This window comes from Oryzias latipes, chromosome 21, assembly GCF_002234675.1.
Source record: "Oryzias latipes chromosome 21, ASM223467v1".
In the NCBI taxonomy this organism is placed as follows: domain Eukaryota; kingdom Metazoa; phylum Chordata; class Actinopteri; order Beloniformes; family Adrianichthyidae; genus Oryzias; species Oryzias latipes.
This window is the reverse complement of record NC_019879.2, coordinates 1,527,119-1,545,955: the sequence shown is the minus strand read 5'-3', so window position 1 is coordinate 1,545,955 and position 18,837 is coordinate 1,527,119. Positions and strand designations below refer to the sequence as shown.

At 43.5% G+C, this 18,837-nt stretch overlaps 2 protein-coding genes across 2 annotated transcripts in view; one reads left to right on the top strand and one right to left on the bottom strand.

Moving 5' to 3' along the window:
* LOC101162009 (collagen alpha-1(II) chain) lies at positions 1-7,970 on the top strand. Its single transcript, XM_011489184.3, has 15 exons — positions 1-517; positions 1,525-1,616; positions 1,800-1,909; positions 2,012-2,053; positions 2,150-2,176; positions 2,257-2,328; positions 2,801-2,866; positions 3,519-3,545; positions 5,115-5,159; positions 5,232-5,267; positions 5,347-5,427; positions 5,700-5,796; positions 6,516-6,628; positions 6,710-6,829; positions 7,744-7,970. The coding sequence occupies exons 2-15, from the start codon at positions 1,541-1,543 to the stop codon at positions 7,759-7,761; spliced, it is 930 nt and encodes a 309-aa protein (XP_011487486.1). The 5' UTR covers positions 1-517; positions 1,525-1,540; the 3' UTR covers positions 7,762-7,970.
* Positions 7,971-11,045: 3,075 nt separating this feature from the next.
* LOC101161763 (ras-associated and pleckstrin homology domains-containing protein 1) overlaps positions 11,046-18,837 on the bottom strand; it is a gene marked incomplete in the record, with an annotated part of 24,585 nt that continues 16,793 nt past the window's right edge. The window contains 5 exon segments of the mRNA XM_023950655.1: positions 11,046-13,502; positions 13,601-13,728; positions 13,987-14,107; positions 15,194-15,292; positions 15,392-15,502. Of these exon segments, the coding sequence (XP_023806423.1) occupies positions 11,208-13,502; positions 13,601-13,728; positions 13,987-14,107; positions 15,194-15,292; positions 15,392-15,502 (2,754 nt within the window).

Here is an 18,837-nt window from a genome sequence, read left to right as displayed (position 1 = left end):
TTATTTAAGCTTTGGAGCAGCCTGTGTCTGACAGTAAACTCTGCCTTCAGACACAGAAACTTTGTCCGGATTTTTGTGTTTGAGGCAAAACGTCTCTGCTCACTCTCCCTGGCTGCCAGACCATCCTGGTATGCAGAACAGTCTGTTGTTGACAGCATCAGATCCACATATTCCCGCCCTGCTTTCATTGAGAGTTTTTTTTTTCTTTCACAAACACGATTCTTTGAGTTTACTATTCTTGTGAGTTTGGGGGCAAGAAAAAAGGATCTAAAAGTATATTTCAATGTTCTCTAAAGGCCCCCGGAAAAAACTCCTCTTCAGTGTGGTCTGTGCTCACATTCTCTCTCTGGGTTTGATGAGGCAGCAGTTTCTGGACTCAGAGTAATTATCTGAGTCTTTCTGCGGAGCAGTGCCAGAGGCTGCACTGCATTTCTATGCTACACTGAGACGAGTCAGAACGCAAGCTTGCCAGACTGAGCTCCACCTCTGCAGGATTTAAGAGGAAGCGGCTCTAAAGGTAGGTTTGTGAATAAATGTAAGGTTAACTGCTTCAGCCAACATCATAAATCCTTCAATCCATGGTTTTCCTGTTTCTCTTTCTTTATTCTAGTATCTTCCTCCATTTTTTGCCACTTAATTTTTCATCTATTTCAACCATTCAACTATTCAAATGTTCATCTCTTTCAGCTTTTTCCAGCTGTGACTTTTGGTCCTTCAAATCCTTAAACTTTTCAAGATATTCCAGGATTTACAGGATTTCTGCCTCCATTGAAATACATGGGGAATCCTTGGTGCAGAAGCTCGCTGGTTCGATACCCGGCTTTTCACAAACATATATTTTCTGTTATTGTGCTGTTTTCACTTTATTTATGGTCAACTTTGATCATTTCTTGATTTAGTTTTTTCCAATTATTACCCTTTAGGTTTCATTTTCAGTCAGCAATACAGCATCAACTCTGCAGTTTCTTCTGGAACATGTTTAAAATATCTTCCAGAAAAGGTTCAAGGTTATAAGACTTTTTTCCCCCTGAGATCGTGATTCATGGAGGAATAAAGATCTAGATAAGAAAATACTTATGGTTGTGGAAATCAGTTTTTATAAATTCTATTTTTGATTGTCATGTGTCATGATCTGGTCTCAGAAACAAAGTCATGGTTGTTTGTAATGATGAAAGAAAACTATTTGAAAGTTCTTTTTCCCAAATAATGGTTTGTAACTTTAGTAAATGATGCAGCTGTGAGAACGGCTCAACCACCATTAGGAGGGTTAACCAGCAGCTAACTAACAGTGCTGCACTTCCATTCATGCCGTACATTTCTTTTATCATTTACAGTTTGGATTCCATGCCCTTATTCATTTTGTGTTGGTTTTATTTGAAATGTTGTACCTATGTCTTGTTTTTAATTGTAAAACGTTTCAAGAAGCATGAGAAGCACTTTCTTAATAACAACAGTTTGCGTGGATAAATTTAGCTTTGTACACTTAAGAAAGACTTTTGTTTTGTTCTTCCCCGGTCATCACAGGACACAAAAAGAAGAAATGCTAACTGAGCTTGTTTTCGGATTAAGTGCCTTGCTCAGTGGTCTCCAAACAGCGTCTTCTTCCATAACCACTGGTGAGTATGAATGCAGAATTCAAGGACATGGATCTCCATCACTTTTGTCCACGCGTGTTCTTCTTCAGTGTCCTAGATCTTCTAGGACACTGAAGAAGGACACTGAAGAGACTCTGGGACGCTGAGGTTTGAGAACATTGTTTGGTTCCTCTTGAAAGCCGATCATCCAGTTGCTGTCTGCAGGATTTCCATTGAGCAAGAGCAGCACATGGTCAGCTACCAAATGCGAATTCTTCCCCCCTCCTCTTCCACCTCCGATGTTTCTTCCGATCAATCGTAAAGCAGGACTGACGGTGACTAGTTCTTTTGTCTGAGATGATCTGCATTAGTAGAATTCTGTAGACTATAGCCTTCGTAAAGAAAAGGATGTTGCTGTCTCATGTGTGTCTCCACAGGTTGACATGACTGAACACATCACAGGATCCAAGGGAGAAAAGGTGCAACAAACTGTTATCATTCAGATTCAACAGCTTCGTTGAAAAACTTTACATTCCTTTCAAGATAATCAGGCAGCTGGTTGTTTGTATTTGCAGGGCTGTAAAGGAACCAGGGGAAAACAGGTTAACAGCAGCTGGTTGATACTCTGTTTTTAAACCAACAAGGACCATTTGAAGAACACTCATTTCAGTTGTTGTTTTAGGGTCTGACGGGTGTGAAGGGTCAGTCAGGAGAAGCAGGATTACAAGGAGCTCTTGGACCACCAGGACAAAAGGTAACAGCCTGCCTCCCACATAATCCCAGCTGGTCTTGGAGAGAGTAATATTTAACATTTAAAAAAGTACTCATGATAGACCAAATACCACTTCATGCACTGCAAATCCTGTGGACCAAAGTGCAAAAAAAAAGTGCTTTAATAAAGGAAGATGCAGCTGCTTAGCTGAAACATTTCAAGTTTTCCTAAAGCAAGCATTAACTTGGTATCACAAAAAAAACAAAACAAAAAAAACAACAGTTTGTATTACAACAGAAATTAAACAAGCCCACCTTAAGGAATTATTGTAAGGAGCAGAGTAGCAGACAAATGCAAAAGATGCAAGTTGCACTAGCTGACAGTTCAAATAAAAAACAAGGGCACTGACAGATGGATAATGAAACTTTACAATTCTGAGACAACAGTCATGTAAATGAAATAATGACTCTGACTGAATGTAATCTGTAATGTGGGACCAAACTTGTGTTTACAGGGAGAGAAGGGTGACCGGGGCTGGAGGGGGCTGTACGGCGACATCGGGACTTCTGGCCTGATAAAGGTACAGACCTAACCTGTTCCTGTCAAAACAGACGACTGCAGACGTTTGGATCATCAGGTCATCAGGAGAAATGTTGCCTCAGAGGCCGTTTCCATTTAGGGTTATCTGCTAATCTTTGGACATATTTATGGTGAAAGAAAAGTTCTTCTTGTTCCTTTTCCCATGTGAACTGTGAGCCGAACCAGGGATGTCCTAATCCCATCAAGTAAGAATGAATAGTAATCCCAGTCTCACCCATTCAATCCCTGTCATCGGGCAGGATGGCGGCTGTGTGGGTTTCAGCTGCTACTTTGCTGACCTCATTTATTACTGGGGCTACGTTCTAAAAAAGAAAATGCAAACACTTCACACACTTTTGTCAGACAGTCATGAACATTTTCACACTTTTTTCTCTTGTTTAACTGTCAAAGTGCAAACCTTTGTAGAAAAACAAGTGACACAACACATCCCAATTTAAACAAGATAATATATTGGTCAAATTTAAATACACATGCTAATTTTAAAGGAAACACGTCAACATGGGCTGTCAGCATTCATGGGGACATGCAAAGATGAGGTTTACTGAGTCTGACCTTCAGAGCTCTAAAGGTCACTGATGTGGATCCTGGATACCGGAGGAATCTCAGCTCTCATTTGTGTTTTGTTTTCACAGGGAAGCAAAGGACTTGCTGGACTGAGGGTAGGTGATGTACGAGCTTTCTTTTCTCTTCAAGCTCGCTCCTCTGTCTTCTTTCATGGTTGGGTTAAACCAATTGTTTTGGGGTTTTTTTCATCTAAGACCATTTGCACTGAATTGCACAAATGCTTTATATTGACAAACATAGGAACTGTAAAAACAGATCAGATTAAATATTCAGACTCGTGGTTCGATCTGTCAATCGTTGAGTTGGATTTGTGAATTGAATCGGATCTGAACTTCCACAGCCCTATCTATAGTCAATGGCGTTGAGGCCAGGGGATAGGGAAGGCCATGGGAAAACCTTCAGTTCATGCCTCCTAATGTGCAACGGCATGGATTTGGAGGTGTGTTTAGGGTCATTTGTCATTTGTAGAAGCCATCCTCTCTTCCACTTCGGCTTTTTCAAGGATGGCATTAAGTTAGGGTCCAAACTTAGGTTGAATCTATCCTTTTTTGACTCGTGAAATACAACCCCAAAGCATGATTGATCCGCCCCCGTGCTTAATGGTTGGACAGAGGTTCGTTCCAATAAACTCTGAGCCCTTTCTTCTCCAGTCTTTTTTTCTTAAAGTTTTACATTTTTATTTTTTTTAACTTGTCCTGTCCAACAGCTGGGCAACCAGATGAGAGCTGAGGGCCTCTTGTGTTGGACGTATTTTACTTTAACAAAAGGGGTTATTAATCTTCAGATAAACCAGAGGTATGTCTGAATAAACCCCTTTTGGAATTGAGGCCAAACTTTATTCATTTTAATCGTATTTGAAAATCTTTTGTGTTGGACCGGACGGAAAAGTAGGAGGGTGATTATAGAAGGGGGGGGGGGGGGGGGATAAAACCATGAAGCAGCATAAAGCAACAAGTTCCTGGATGTTTATCATTACAGTGAGGTTCAGATGTAATACAAGTCTATAGGGGCGGGGCCTTTCCACACACACTCAAATGTTATCAACACACCTGCTGGCTCAAATAATGTTCACCTGTCAACATGTACACAATACAAATAGTGTTCACACACGCATACTTATGCCTTCAAACCAACTAGTGTGAAATATTTAATTCAATCATGCAAACTATTAGTGCAAAGGTGAGCTAACACCTGTGCTCAGGTGAGTGTTTATGTTCCTCTAAAATGGATGATGGAATGTGAAAAGTCTTTGACATTGAAATCACCTGGTCTTTGCAAACACTGATTGTGAACGATCCGTGAGACTATTGAAGATTTTTCCATCTTTCCGTGGCTCCTTTATGCACAATAGTACAAAGTTTTACCTGGGGTCCCAAACCTTTGATCCCCACTGTATCTGTGTGTGTACATATGTTTTGAAGTACTTTATATGTTTTATTAAATACATGTTTACATCTTTTCAAAAAGCTTTTATCTTGTTTTTTTGTACTGTTTTCACTTTTACCAATCCAAAAAAATGATCTGAACTGTGACTCTAAAGTGTAAGACGATCTGAACCAACCGTGAGTTTTGTTGTACCCCTGATTTTAAAATCCAAAAAGAAATGAACATCACGGCTTACGTAGTTCTTCTTGGTTTCATCTTCTCTTTTGTGAATTCTTCAGGGTGATAAAGGCTTTAAAGGCATTGGTGGCCTCAGTGGTGAGAAGGTAAGCAGCTTCTGTCTGTTTTAGTCTTTTTATTCCCTCATGAACTGCATTTCAGTCTGTGTGGGTCTGCAGGGCGAGTCTGGCCCCCCTGGTGAGCCAGGAGAGAAGGTAAAGCACCGGCCACTTTGAATCAAACGGAATTGCATGGATTCACTGGCTGTTAGGAGAATGACCTTTACTGTTTCAGGGCAATCCTGGTCAGAAAGGAAATACGGGGCAGAAGGGGGACATGGGACCCAGAGGAGACATGGGAGCAAGAGGAACCATGGTATTCTCAAGAATACCACATCAAATCAATGTTTACTGTCACAAAGTTCAGATAAAGACAGATCATCATAACTAGAAGCTGCAGACATGCATCATTCTCTTGACCGCCATGATGACTCGAGGACTGCAATGCTCACTTAGAAATAATCCACATCCACTGCTAGAGATCCCAGGATTACACACAGCCAGTTGTTGTGAGATTACTATAAAATGTATTTCTTACATGAGACTTTTGATGCACAGCAACAGTCAGATTTTTGTGTGTGTGTGCAGGGATTGAAGGGTTCTTATGGACCCACAGGATTGCAAGGTAATCGCGGTTCAGCAGGACCAGCAGGTTTAGCTGGAGGGCCTGGTCTTCCTGGACAAGGTATGTGAACATAAAAACCTGCAGAGATGCTGTGGGTGTTTGGGTTGTTCAGGCCTGTGGGGGGTTGTGGAGAAGAGTGGCAGGTACGTCTTGCAGTCCCTTGAGGCTCGTACGGCCACCTCAAGATACATCAGTAAAGTTAGGGTCAGAAATTAGGGTTTAAAAATGGAATATAGGGTTTTTGTGCCTGTGGTAAGTTCATTGTGAAGTATTCGTAAGGCTAATGGGAGTTACATACACTAATGAGGTATGGCTGATGCTGTTGCATGATGCTATAACCATACAAAGACAGTGGTTAGTATATGCTCTGATTGTCTAATTTGTGAATTTCTAACAGCTAGGCTGCATCCAAGGCGCAGCACTTATATGAGCAGCACTCTCACACCCCTCACACAGCCCACAGGGGGATCCTCCCACTCTCCAAATTTGTTTATTTGGTTACTCTAAATTGTCCCTAGGTGTGAATGGGTGTGTGATTCGTGTTGCTCTGCGACAGACTGGCGACCTGTCCAGGATGCCCCCTGCCTTCGCCAACGTGTGGCCGGGATAGGCTCCAGCAGCCTGTGACCCCGAAAGGAACAAATACGGGTTTAGAAGATGGATGGATGGAAGTTGAAGACTGACTTTGATAAGGAATGAAACTACAGTTCAAACCAGGAGCAGAACACAAATGGACTCATCCTGCTGTCCTGGTTTCGATCATGTGACCTGTGTTTCAGTGTACATCCTGCCAGGCCTGCAGGGAGACCCGGGAAGCCAGGGAACGTCAGCGGACACCTGCAGCTGCGCGCGGGTTCAACCCCCTCAGAGGCCACAGGATGAAGCCCTGAAGGTAAGTGATATGGTCTGCTGCTTCTCTTTGGAGCTGTGCTCAGAACCGTGTTGTGTGAAACAATAACCACGACTTCTGCAGATCTTCATTGCAGACGGAGAGAGGGACATGAGGAGGCTGCGGGTGGAGAACACGCTGGTGCTGCGCACTGACAGAAGAGCGCTGTACCTGTTCGCCGAGTCCCAGTGGATCGACGTACTGGTAGCCTTTTCAGTCTATAGAAGCATCGGTCTTGACATGAACCACAGGGGGGATCCTTCCCCGTCTAGCTGTTGTTGTTCAGATGGATCCCAGACAAAAATAAGGAATTATTAAGGTCCCATCAGCTGTCAGGCTCCTAGGTGTGGGACATTTGTTCTCCCCATTTGACACCTACTACAGACTGTGCTCGGAAACCATTTGGAGGTTTAACCCCCCCCATCCAACCCCTTCATGCTGAGTGTCAGGGAGGGAGGCATTCGGTCCCACTTTCAGAACATTTGGTATGACTCTGCCTGGATTTGGGCTCAGGACTTTCTACCACAGAGCCACTGAGCTGTTCTGATGATTTACCATTCAGACAAAGACATGAGGTCATGGAAGTTCTGGTTTTACTCTGATGACCGGTTGACATGGATAGAAAGTAGGGGTGTAACGAATAACCCTTGTGCTATCCTATGACCCCCACCCCCTTCCATTGAGGTGTTCTCCTACCATGACAAAGGTGGATAAAGGTGGAAAGATTTCATGTAATCCATGGACACCAGTGAAGATCACAAATCATTGAAGAAAAAAGGTTCAGAGCACTGTCTAGTGGGTCTAGATGACCCAACTCCCAATGTTAAAGTGCCTAGGATAGAACAAGGGTTACTCAATGAATCGATTTCTATTCCTACAATCCAACCAGATCCATCTGTCTATGGCAAGTTGGTAAATCGAATTGAATCAACCTATACTGCATGAAACGTTGGCCTCATGGAGAAGCAGTGACAGGCTCATCTGTCCATGTGCGTTTTAACATGCTACTTTGTCTGTCCTTCTGGGATCTTCAGTAGACATCAGATCAGTGACGAGGAGGAAGAGGAAAAAAAGACCAGATCACCTTAATCACCTTCTTTTCTCTGTGTTTGGACCAGGAGCGCCGAAGGAACTGACTGCAGTCTGAAGGACCCAGATGCCCCATAAGGCCCATCTCCAACGTCACACTGGGCAACAGGAACCAGCTGTTTTCTCAGATTTCATGCAGACAAAATAAAAGTTTGGCTTCCCCCCCCAAAAAAAACTGGCAAACAAGTGTGGCACCAAAGAACACACATACTTGAAACACAATTTCAGTAAAAAATTAAAGTCATTTCTCTGCTCACTTCTGTTGTACGATTGGAATCACTATGGAAAACAAATGTGTGAACACAAATGAACTTTATTGTGTAACAAGCCCTGACAATTACCTGGTGAACTCACCTAGTTAACCTCATCTTTGACAGCTTGAAGGTGGGGCTAAATGCATCTGAGATGTCCCAGGGGCAGATAAGATGAAGATGTGAATATTAGATCCCAGATTTTTTCAAGTTTGAAACAGTACAATTAAAAAAATAAAGCAGGCTACATAGTGAAGGCTGCCAGTCAGTGAGAGACGACAACATCTGTATTTGGTTGTGGTCGTACGTTACTTCCTGTTTAAAACCAGCCATCCCAGTTCACCGTCTCAAGATTCATTTTTTATTTGTCATCGTTATTAAAGCAACGAAATTGCATTTGGAGGGCTGGACTGTTTCTAAATGTTCCTAACTCTCTTTGACCCTTTGACCAGAACTACAATAATACTGGCTCAACATTGCTGACACATATTGTCAAAATTTGTTGCTTTTATTTGGGAAAAAGTCTTTCATGAATATATTTTAACTCGAGTTTTACTCAGTTTTGTAGGACAAGAAAACTGATTAAAGTTGTTCAGAGCAGTGGTCTCAAACCCTCAGGCCGGTCTGTGGGCCGCTGACAGAAAACACAATGGATCCTCCAACTTCAATTATCTCTGTTTACTTTATTTTCTGATACTAATGGAAGTTTTATTTTGAAAAACTACCGGATTCTGTTCACCAAAGATTCAGCGAGGAAACCAAAGAAGATCCTTCAAAGAAACGTAAAGCTGCTGTTTGCAGACAAAAGCAGGAGTTTTCCTCCAAATGTGGATTTATTAGGACAGTTGTTCTCACGTAGCAGAAGCCTTAATGTGCAGCGACTGACTTCTGAATGTTTCACACGCAGATATAAAGATGCAGACACGGTGGATTCATGTTTATTGATCTATTTAGTAAATAGCAGTTTAGCGACGGTTGTGTCGTTCTATTTTGCTTTATTTATCCGTCACACCTTAAAGTTGGCTGAAGTTAGCCTCCGGTTGGGATCTTCATCTTCATCACAAAGAATGAAGGTTCAGTCAAATGAAGTTGCTGATTTGTGGAAGTTGTTTCTGATTTGGGTCAACTTGTAAAAAGGACATTTATGAATTTTCCTACAGCAAGGTTGAATATGAGGATTAAACTTTAGCACAGAAAATGTTCCTTTATGTTAAAATAGAGCTAATCAGAAGTTATTTTCAAAGAAAATCGGATCAATCTTTGTGTCCTGAAAGATGATCTGAAACTGGGTTGAGTTCTCAGTGTTAGAATGGTCTATATGGAAAAAAAACTCTAATGTTGGTTTAATTGAATTATTTACAAATCAGAAACAACTTCTACAAATCAACAACTTTGTCATCTAAAGCATTTTTTTACTAATGTTTGGAGGTTTTTTTAAGCTACATTTTTTGTAGCATTTTAATTAGAAAAACATATTTTTATAGAAACTGGAAGCTTAGAAATACTAAACACAAACTTCAGACCGGTCTGTGAAAATATAGTTCATCATTAAACTGGTCTGTGGCCTGAAAAAGGTTGGAGACCACTGTCCTAAGGCACATTTATTAGAGACCCTTTATTAGATGGAAAACAAATATATCAGAAGTGAAGGACTCTTTCTTCTGATAAATCTTTTAAAAACCGTCTTCCTGTTTTGGTGAAATGTTTTCATTGAGTTTCAAGTTAAATTTCAAAGGAGCAATGATGGACATTCTGAAAAAAAATGCAACTAAAAGCAAAATTCTAAAGACAAAAGACGGTTCTTATAACGGATCAAAGCAGCAAAACAGACGAGTGTGATATTTCCACACCTGTGGGCAGGTGTCCAGGCCCCCACGAAACCCTTCAATCCCAGATGACTCCAGGTGATAAATAAATGACTGTGGGTGAGTGACCCGTCTGAGAAGAGGCGGGGCTCATCACTACTGTCCCTACAACAAACCCCTGACTCCAACTGGGGGGGCGATATGATCTGTTGAAATCCAATCGGATGCTCGGATCAGCACACTTGACTGTGGGGGAGTAGAGATCCTGCAGGGTCATACAGGTGATAGATCTGTTCAATCCAATGCAGCCCACACTGGCTCGGTTTGGTACCAATTGTCATGCCCCCACCCTGTCCCAGACTGAAAGAGGGGTTCCCCTGAAGTCTCATTCCCAACAAAACCTCAAACTCTACGAATCCTGCATAAATTATGCAAACATGAATGAGTATTTCGCAATAAGAAAACACGCTTTTCAGATAAACTCAACCGTCTGTACAAAAAAGACAAAATCCGATTCTTTCAGTATTAAATAATTTTATATTTAAACAAACAAAAGTTAAAATTTCCAATGCTGCCCCCCCCCCCCCCCCGTATTCATTTCTATACAAAGCATTGTTCCTTCCTCCCTCCATGTTCTCCCGCATTCGTCCTTCATGTCTGTGTGCAGAGTACCTGTTCTCCTGCAGTCAAGAGTTTCTCCTGCTGTCGTCATTGTTTCAATGCAAAGCTGCAGTGAAGTGAAAATGTATTGATGTGTGTATGTATGCATTCATACATGGCATGCATGCATGTATGTATATATATATATATGCATGCATGCATGCATATATATATGTATGCATGTATGTATATATGTATATATATGTGTGTGTGTATATATATATGTATATATACATGCATGCATGCATACATATATATATATATATATGTATGCATATATGTATGTGTGTATGTATGCATACAGGCATGTATGTATGTATGCATGTATATATATATATATATATATATATATATATATATATATATATATATATATATATATATATATATATATATATATATACACACACACACACACACATATATATATACATATATATATATATATATATGTATATATATATGTATATATATATATACATATATATATACATATATATGTCTGCATGTATGTATGTATGTATGTATATATATATATATATATATATATATATATATATGTACGTATGTATACATGTATGTATGCATACATGCATGTATGTATGCATGTAAATCTTTTTTGAGGGAGTAACACGGCTAACATTAACAGTCTGCCTGGATTAAGGATACACAGTTTACTACTTGCTTTGGATCAGGATGGTTATCTGAGGATGAGGAACCACGACAAAATGAAGGAACCCTATTGGGCGAGCTCGCTCACGCCACTGCCCTCAGTCTCTACCACTCACTGGTCAGTTTGGTGCTTTGGTCCCGTTTGGGAGGGGCAGGGGGCGGGCCTCGCCTCAGTGTTGCATAGCCTGAGATGTTGGCATGTTTTGTGGAGTGGGAGCGCGGCTGGTGGCGGGACAGAGTGTGGCAGTGTCCTCGGACCCCCTGCTGCTGATGCAGGAGCTCAGGGGGAGGAGGCGGGAGCAGCGCCATGTCGTCCATGGTGCCCATAGGCTCCATCTTGGAGGAGGAGATCAGGTGGGAGGAGGTCAGTGAGCCATGGCGAGACACCGACTTCCTCTTCAGAGTGCGGTTCAGGTCTTCTAGGAAGTGAGGTTTAAAAGCAAGAGACCCCGACCCCCCAGATTTTGGCGAGGTTGGGGGCACTGGGGATGAGGAGGAGTAGGAAGACAGTGAGGGGGGCGGAGTCTGAGACATATTTGGAGGGGCAAGAGGCATTGAGGTGGAGAGGTCTTTATGAGCTGTGTTGCTGGCACGCCGATTTATTGTGGGCGGGGGAACCGAGCCCCTTTTCAGTGAGCTTTGTTTCCATGACGATGAGGAAGAAATCACGCTCGCAGAGGGCGGGGTCTGCTGCGCCTGAGGTTGCGGGTTCACCACAGCCACCTTTGGAGGGTGGTGGAACTCTGATGGATGGGGTGGAGGAGGGAAGAGCTCAGAATCGGAGGGAGGAGGGGGGAAGTAGTCGGGGGAGGAGTCCACGCGTACGAGCTGCGAGGGTGGAGGCGGGAGAGGAGGAGCGGAGAAGTCGGTAGGCTGGTGCTGTTGGCCCGTCTGAAGCCCCTGAAGCGCCAGAGGCAGGTTGGATAAGTTGAGCTTCCCGGGTTTGGGGAGCGGAGCGGCGAGGGAGTCTTTGGAGGGGGAGCACGTGGCTGAGGAAGAACTCGACGGAGTCCCTGAGGGTGGGGCTTGGCCAAACATGTTGACCAGACTCTCCACCTTCTTGGGTCTCTCCTCTGGAGCGTCCCGGATGGAGGAGGCTCTCTGTGGTGCCGGAGGAGGCCCCCGCTTGGTGGAGCCCATGGAGGAGGTGGACGGGGACTTCTTGATGGGGGAACCTGTCTTAAAGGAGGCGGGAGGAGGGAGCTCCGTCAGTGAGCTGTCGGGAGGCGGCGGCGGAAACTCAGGGGACTGTGGAGCCACGACACCCCCAGGCTGCCACTTTGGCTTGGCCTTCACTGCTGGGGGGCTCTGAGGGGTGGAGCTGCTGGGGGCAGACACTGAGGAGTTTTGTGGAAACTGGTTGACAATTTGTTTCACCAAAGAGGAGGTGGCAGCTGCGATGGAGATGGGGAGGGGGCACGAAGGGGGAGAGACGGCCAGGTTTTTGGAGGAGAGGCTGTGCTGCTTGGGCAGAGTGGGAGGGGGCTGATTTGGGGAGTGTCCTGTGGAGAAACTCTGCTGCTTCCTGACCGGCCCGTGGCCCATCGGGGTGGGAGACACGGGGGAGAGGGCAATGGGAAGGGAGGAGGGCCCAGAAGGTTTGGGAAACGCACACGTGAAGGTTTTAGGAGGAGCGGGGGGAGGCGCACTGGGGGAGCTGGGCGGTAGAACTGGCAGAGACGTGGGGGGGGAGAGTCCTGCCGGTGGGGGTGCTGGGGGGGTGGATTGGTCGGCTTCTGCAGAGCTGAAGTCGTACACCATGTTGGGAAACTTCTGAGCCAGAAACTGCTGCAGACCAGAATTGGAGAGCTGGGGGCAGCAGTCAGGGGGCAGCTCCGCCGGGGGGGGAGGCGGCAGCCTGTTGGCTTCAAGGCTTTCTGGTGGAGGTGGGAGGTAGAACAAGTGGGGTCCCTCCTCCTCCTCCTCCTCCACCTCCATGGGGGGTGCTGGAAGGACAGCAGAGGGGCTCGGTGGACCAAACTTGAGGGCGGCCATGGCCGAGCCAGGAGCCGGCATGGTGGGTGGAGGGGGAGGTGGAGGAGGAGGAGAGGGAGATGAGGTGCAATAACCAGCGGGCAGAGTGTTGTAGTTCAGTTTGGCGGGCTGCAAGGGGGCCGGCGCCGAGGCGGCAAAGCCCCCGGACGCCATCGTGGACTGAGTCTGGGTCTGCAGGCGAGCCAATGTGCTGTACTTCACATAGGTGGGGGGCGGTGGGTCTGCTGTGGGGGGCGGGGGCAGAGGAGGTGAGGGGTGGCAGGAGGAGGAGTCCTCAGACTGCAGGAGACTTTCAGGGTGGCTGCCTTGTGGAGGCGGAGTCGGAGGCTGAGAGAAGGAGGTGGGCGGGGGGAACGGAGTGGGCATCTGCACAGGGATTGGTCGGCTGATGCTGTCAATCTTCATCTGCAGGTACAGGTGGAAAGGATGAAACAAACAGGAAGGGGGGGGGAGAACAGTCATCAAATGAAGAGTTAACTGAACATGCGTGTTTGCCGTCACACCTCTCCCTGTGTTCCTCTCCTCCAGGCGTCGGAGAACACGGAGCTGACCACACTCTGGCTGCGGGTGTGTCCGGATGAGATCATCTCCGACACGCCGCTGTCTGATTGGCTGGAGTTGGACTGAGACTCTGCTCACAAGGGAATCTTTGGTCAGTGCAGAGTTGAGGACATGCAATGGACTTTTTTATCAGAGATCTGAGAGAGCTCAACCTGCTGTAACTCCAACGAAAACCCAAACAGAAAAAGCAAGTGGGGAGCTGTTGAAGGCTGTGGATCAGAGGCCGACCAGAGCACTGTGCTGTTTGAACCTAATGTTAAATGTGTGAATGTTTGAACTCGTGTGGAGCATGTTGAGCCCTTTCTGCTCTCCTCACAGATGAACCCACCGGGAAGGCTGGAGGAGCTGGATCCTGATTTCATGGAGGAAGAGGAGAGAGAGGTCCAATCATAGGCTGCCTCTGATTTCCTCGACGCTTCCTGGAAGTTGATGTACAGCTGCTTCCCGTACTGAGGGTCAGACACAAAATCACAGTACTGACATGGACGCCGGCGGGGGGGGGGGGGGGGAGATCGGCTCAACTCTTGAGTTTAAACAACATTCAGACATTAAGGAGTGCAGATGTGTGTACACAGTCTGTGTGTACTAGGGGTGTAGCCATTAATCAATAAATTGATCTACAGTCTGTCTGAGGCAAGATTGACCAGAACCATCATAAAATAGTTTCAAAACAAAATAAATGTTGGAAGATACCATTTAGGATTGAGACGTGGCACATTTGTTTTACTATAAGATAAAACCAACCAATCACAGAGGACAACACACATGTGATGTCATGAACACGGATCCGTCCATCATTCCAGTCCAATGTGTGGACAGACTGTGAATAAAGTCATGTGACCATCCAGTGTCTAGAATGTTCTAAGAATGTTCCCTTTGGATTCTTTGGATGTGGAAAAACAACAGTGGTGAACTTTAGGAAACTAACATGTGAATGGATTTGACATTCATTCTAGTTTACTTGTTGGTTTGGACACAGATGTCATTAACTTGATGATCTGGAAGAAATCCAAGAATCTGGAAAACTGTTCAGTAGCAGGAATGTCTGTCTGAGTCTCACTGCTGGAAGTTTGGATGAAGATGATCTGGATCCGCTTTAGGTCAGAGGATCTGGATCCACTTTAGTTCAGAGGATCTGGATCCTGGATCTGGATTTAGTTCAGTCAGGATGAACCAATATTGACTAATAATCGTATCGGCATCACAGATCATGAATGAAGTCATGGTTAAAACGAATCGTTACCCCGCTATGGTGCACTAAAGAATTTTAAAGAGCAAAAGGAAAATATCCAGGGTCTAAAGTATAAATGTGTTAAATGCTCAACATGTTCAGTTTCAGAAGTTGTTCATTGTTTTAATACAGAAAGTCTGAAAGTCTGGATTAAACTCTAAGAAATAAAAATACTGCAGCTTCTTTCAACATACTGACTTATTGACAAATAATAAAACGTGTGAATTTCATTTCATGATAAGATTTATTCCTGTTAAAAATTCAAAGTGAGCAATTGTGCTAAAAAAAAAGTTTGTTTTGTTACCTTTGCGATGCGAATACTGTTGACCCACTGCTGCAGGGTTCTGATGTCATCACAGCACAGGTACTTTATATACTGAGACTTCTTCTGGATCTGAGGGTGCTGCACACGTACCAAGCATGATTGACAAATCATCACACAATCCTATCATTGGTGGCCACCAGGGGGCAGCAGAGTCTCATGGCAGCGATGGGCTCTTACCTTCATCACCATGCAGTAATCTGTAGGAGCCTTGTACTTGCTTTTGTAGTCCTGGCCCAGGTAGACGTTCACGTGATCCAGCTGGAGAAAGCAAGCCAGGTCTCTGGACGTCTGCACAAACACACACCGTCATGTTGGAAACTAACACTTTCTCCCTGCAAAACACTCACAAATTTCCCCCACATTTCCTGTACACGCCCCCCCCCCCCACAACTTTGTATTAAAGAATGAGACGTGACAACACAGCAACTTCAATAACACTAGTTACTTTTCCTTATAAAAAAGAAAAGGATAAAAAAATGTATCCAGCATTAGAATTAAGGGGAAAAAAGTAATATTTGGTTGTCCTTGGATACCGATATTCAACAGCAACCAAACCTACTCAGATGTCAGAACTTACATCTTTATTTCTTCTATACATCTAATATCGGCTGCCTCTTATGATGGACATTTAAAAACTCTTTAAATATTAAAAACAAACATTTTACTAAAGATTGAAGCATCTGGTTACACAAAGTCTTGCCATGTAAATCAAATACTGTCACGGTCAAATGAGAATACTTTATCTTACCCTATAATATATCAGAAAATTGATTACATTAACCAACACTGTAACCTGATGAGTAGTTTTAAAATTTAGAACACTTGTATGGACTGGGACTGGTACAGCATTCCAATTATAAAGTAATATTTAAATGTGATGAAAAGTTATAATATGATCTAACATCCATTTCAAATAAACGCATGTGTAAATGATACCATGTTTCCATTGTGATGCAGTAACAGTAAAGACTAATATCCCTGAACAAGACATGCAGGTGCAATGTTGTCATTTTGCGATGTCTTCAGGCGTACTCGGTTCATCCGGAAGTCACGTGACATCGTTGGTGTACACTCGGTTTTATCTTAAAAAGTCGGACGTCGGTTTCCCAAAAACTATATAAAAGACCAGGTTGTCACACGGACAACCATCAGGTTCGTTTTTGGTTGTCCTCCGTGAAATCTGGTTGTCTCGGACAACAAGATAACTGCTTATTTCGAACGCTGTGTATCGTAGGACATTTTACTTAAAACAAGTGTCTACACAAAAACAAACACGCATTAATTCGAATACATAATACAAAACCTAACAATGAACATTGCTACTCTTATCTGGTACCGGCACAGCACTCCTTCACAAAAGCTCGTAAGCTGAGGTCACAAAATTCCAGGAAGTAGAAATCAAAAATCTGTCAGGTCTAGATTTTGTATATAATTGATAAAGGGTCCACGGATTTCTTCAAATAGGTTTTGTTTGGTTTTATGAACATAGATTATTCTTTCCCAAGGAAGGCAGTACAACATTTGTTTTAGCCACTGGTTTATGCCAGGTCTGTTCATAGTTTTCCTAGCTTGTGTTATTCACCTTTTAGCCGTCAACAAGCTGATATCAGTAAATGTTCTCTCTGTTTTCCTAAAATTATGTTTCAATGGATAAATAACCAACAAGGATTAAAAAAAAGCTTATTTTTTTCTATTGTAATTTTAACCCAAAAATGTGTATTTGGTGACACTCCCACGTTCAATGTTTTAACCCTTGTGCCATCTAGTGGGGTCCAGATGACCCCCTCTCCCAACGTTAGCGTGCCTTGGAGGCGGGAGTGGGGTCATCTGGACCCCACAAGACAGCACAAGTGTTAAACTTCAGGCAACCAAAAATGGACACAGAAAATGAAAGGCAACCAAAGTAAAAGTCTTGTGGGGTCATCTAGACCCCGCAAGACTACACAAGACAGTGCGCTGAACAAGCCAATACCTGTCTTGTGGGGTCTAAATGACCCTACCCCCAACGTTAACGTGGCGTTAACAAGACAGCACGAGGGTTAATGTGCCTTTGAGTCCACATGTTACACAAACATCTGGTGTGTTCTTATTCTATTTATTTAGTTATTTCATCCACACATAGTCACTTCCTACATCCAGTCACTTCCTAAACACAGAGTATGTTTCTGCACAAACAAAGCCCAAATCCTCCACACACCCACACCCACACACACCCACACCCACACACACACCCACACACCCACACACACCCACACCCACACACACACCCACACACACACACACACACACACACACATACCCGTATTTCTTACCCCGTGAGGTCCCATGACTAGGACCCTCCTGGTGGGATCCACCTTTTCTACAAGGTTTTCTGAGATGGTTTTAACTGCTAAAATAATGTAATTTTTTTTCAAGGAGTGTTGTCATTTCAAATACTGAAAACACTAACATGAAAAATAAACCTGAATTTTGGTTTCCCATGGGGACCACCCATACAACAGTAGTTACTCTAACTTTGGTTAACAGCTCTGTAACTAAGGCAATTGGGATTGTAGTACTCATTTCACACTTCCTGACTAATAGTCATTTACCAAACATGCAAGGCATCATTCACTGTCAAAATATGTTTGTTATGAAGGAAACTGCGAACAGCAAATAAGAGACATGGGCAATTTATTTATAGTTACCAATCTATAAAACTAAATATACTGCTGTTGGACAGAACAAGGTTCCCTTTGACCCGTTAAACGTTCTATCACACACTTACTGCAGGGCTGTTGAACTCCAGGTTTGGAGTGTTGACATCCTGCTTGTTTTCCAGATTTTCTTCTTCTACTTCCTGTTGATCTACTGGGCCAGGTGAGCTCAGTCAATCAAAAGCAGGAGTTGGTGGAAAACAAAAATTAGGGCTCCCCCTCGTTTTCCCTTTCCTACTTTTAACTGACTGGAATCACCGGGGCAGCGGATCGGAAGGGGGTAGAGCAAAAAGATCTGGAAAACTAAAACGACATCAGCCCTAAAGGCCTGGAGTTCCACAACGTAAACACAGATTTAACCAGAAAACAAAGACCTGTTGAACTCAAATTAAGTGCTTTATAAAAACAAAGTGACATTTGACCTGTCAAAAAATTACAAAATGAAATCAAGTGCTTCAGGAAAAAAAAGTCACCTTTGACCTATACAATTGTTTCAAATACAAATAAAATGCTTCAGAAATTAAAGGTCACCTTTGACCTATACATATGTTTTAAATACAAATTAAGTGCTTCAGAAATTAAAAGGTCACCTTTGACCGATACACGTGCTTCAAATGAAAATTAAGTGCTTCCGGAAAAAAAGGTCACTAAGATAAATAAGTGCATGTGTCTGAAGCTTAAATTTGGAACTTAGATTTACAAGCACTGGTTTAAATTAAAGAAAACAAAATAAAGTTGAATCACATCTTTCTAACTAACAAAAACTAACGTCTTTTTGAACTATACCGCCTCAGTGCTGTGATTTTGTTCCTAACAAAAAACTTGACTGCCTGCCATGTTCGTCCTTCCAGCTCCCTCTGCGAAGCTTCTATGCAGGAAAGACATTTTTTCCTGGTACCCTCCCACCTTCAATGCAGGTTCTAAAAT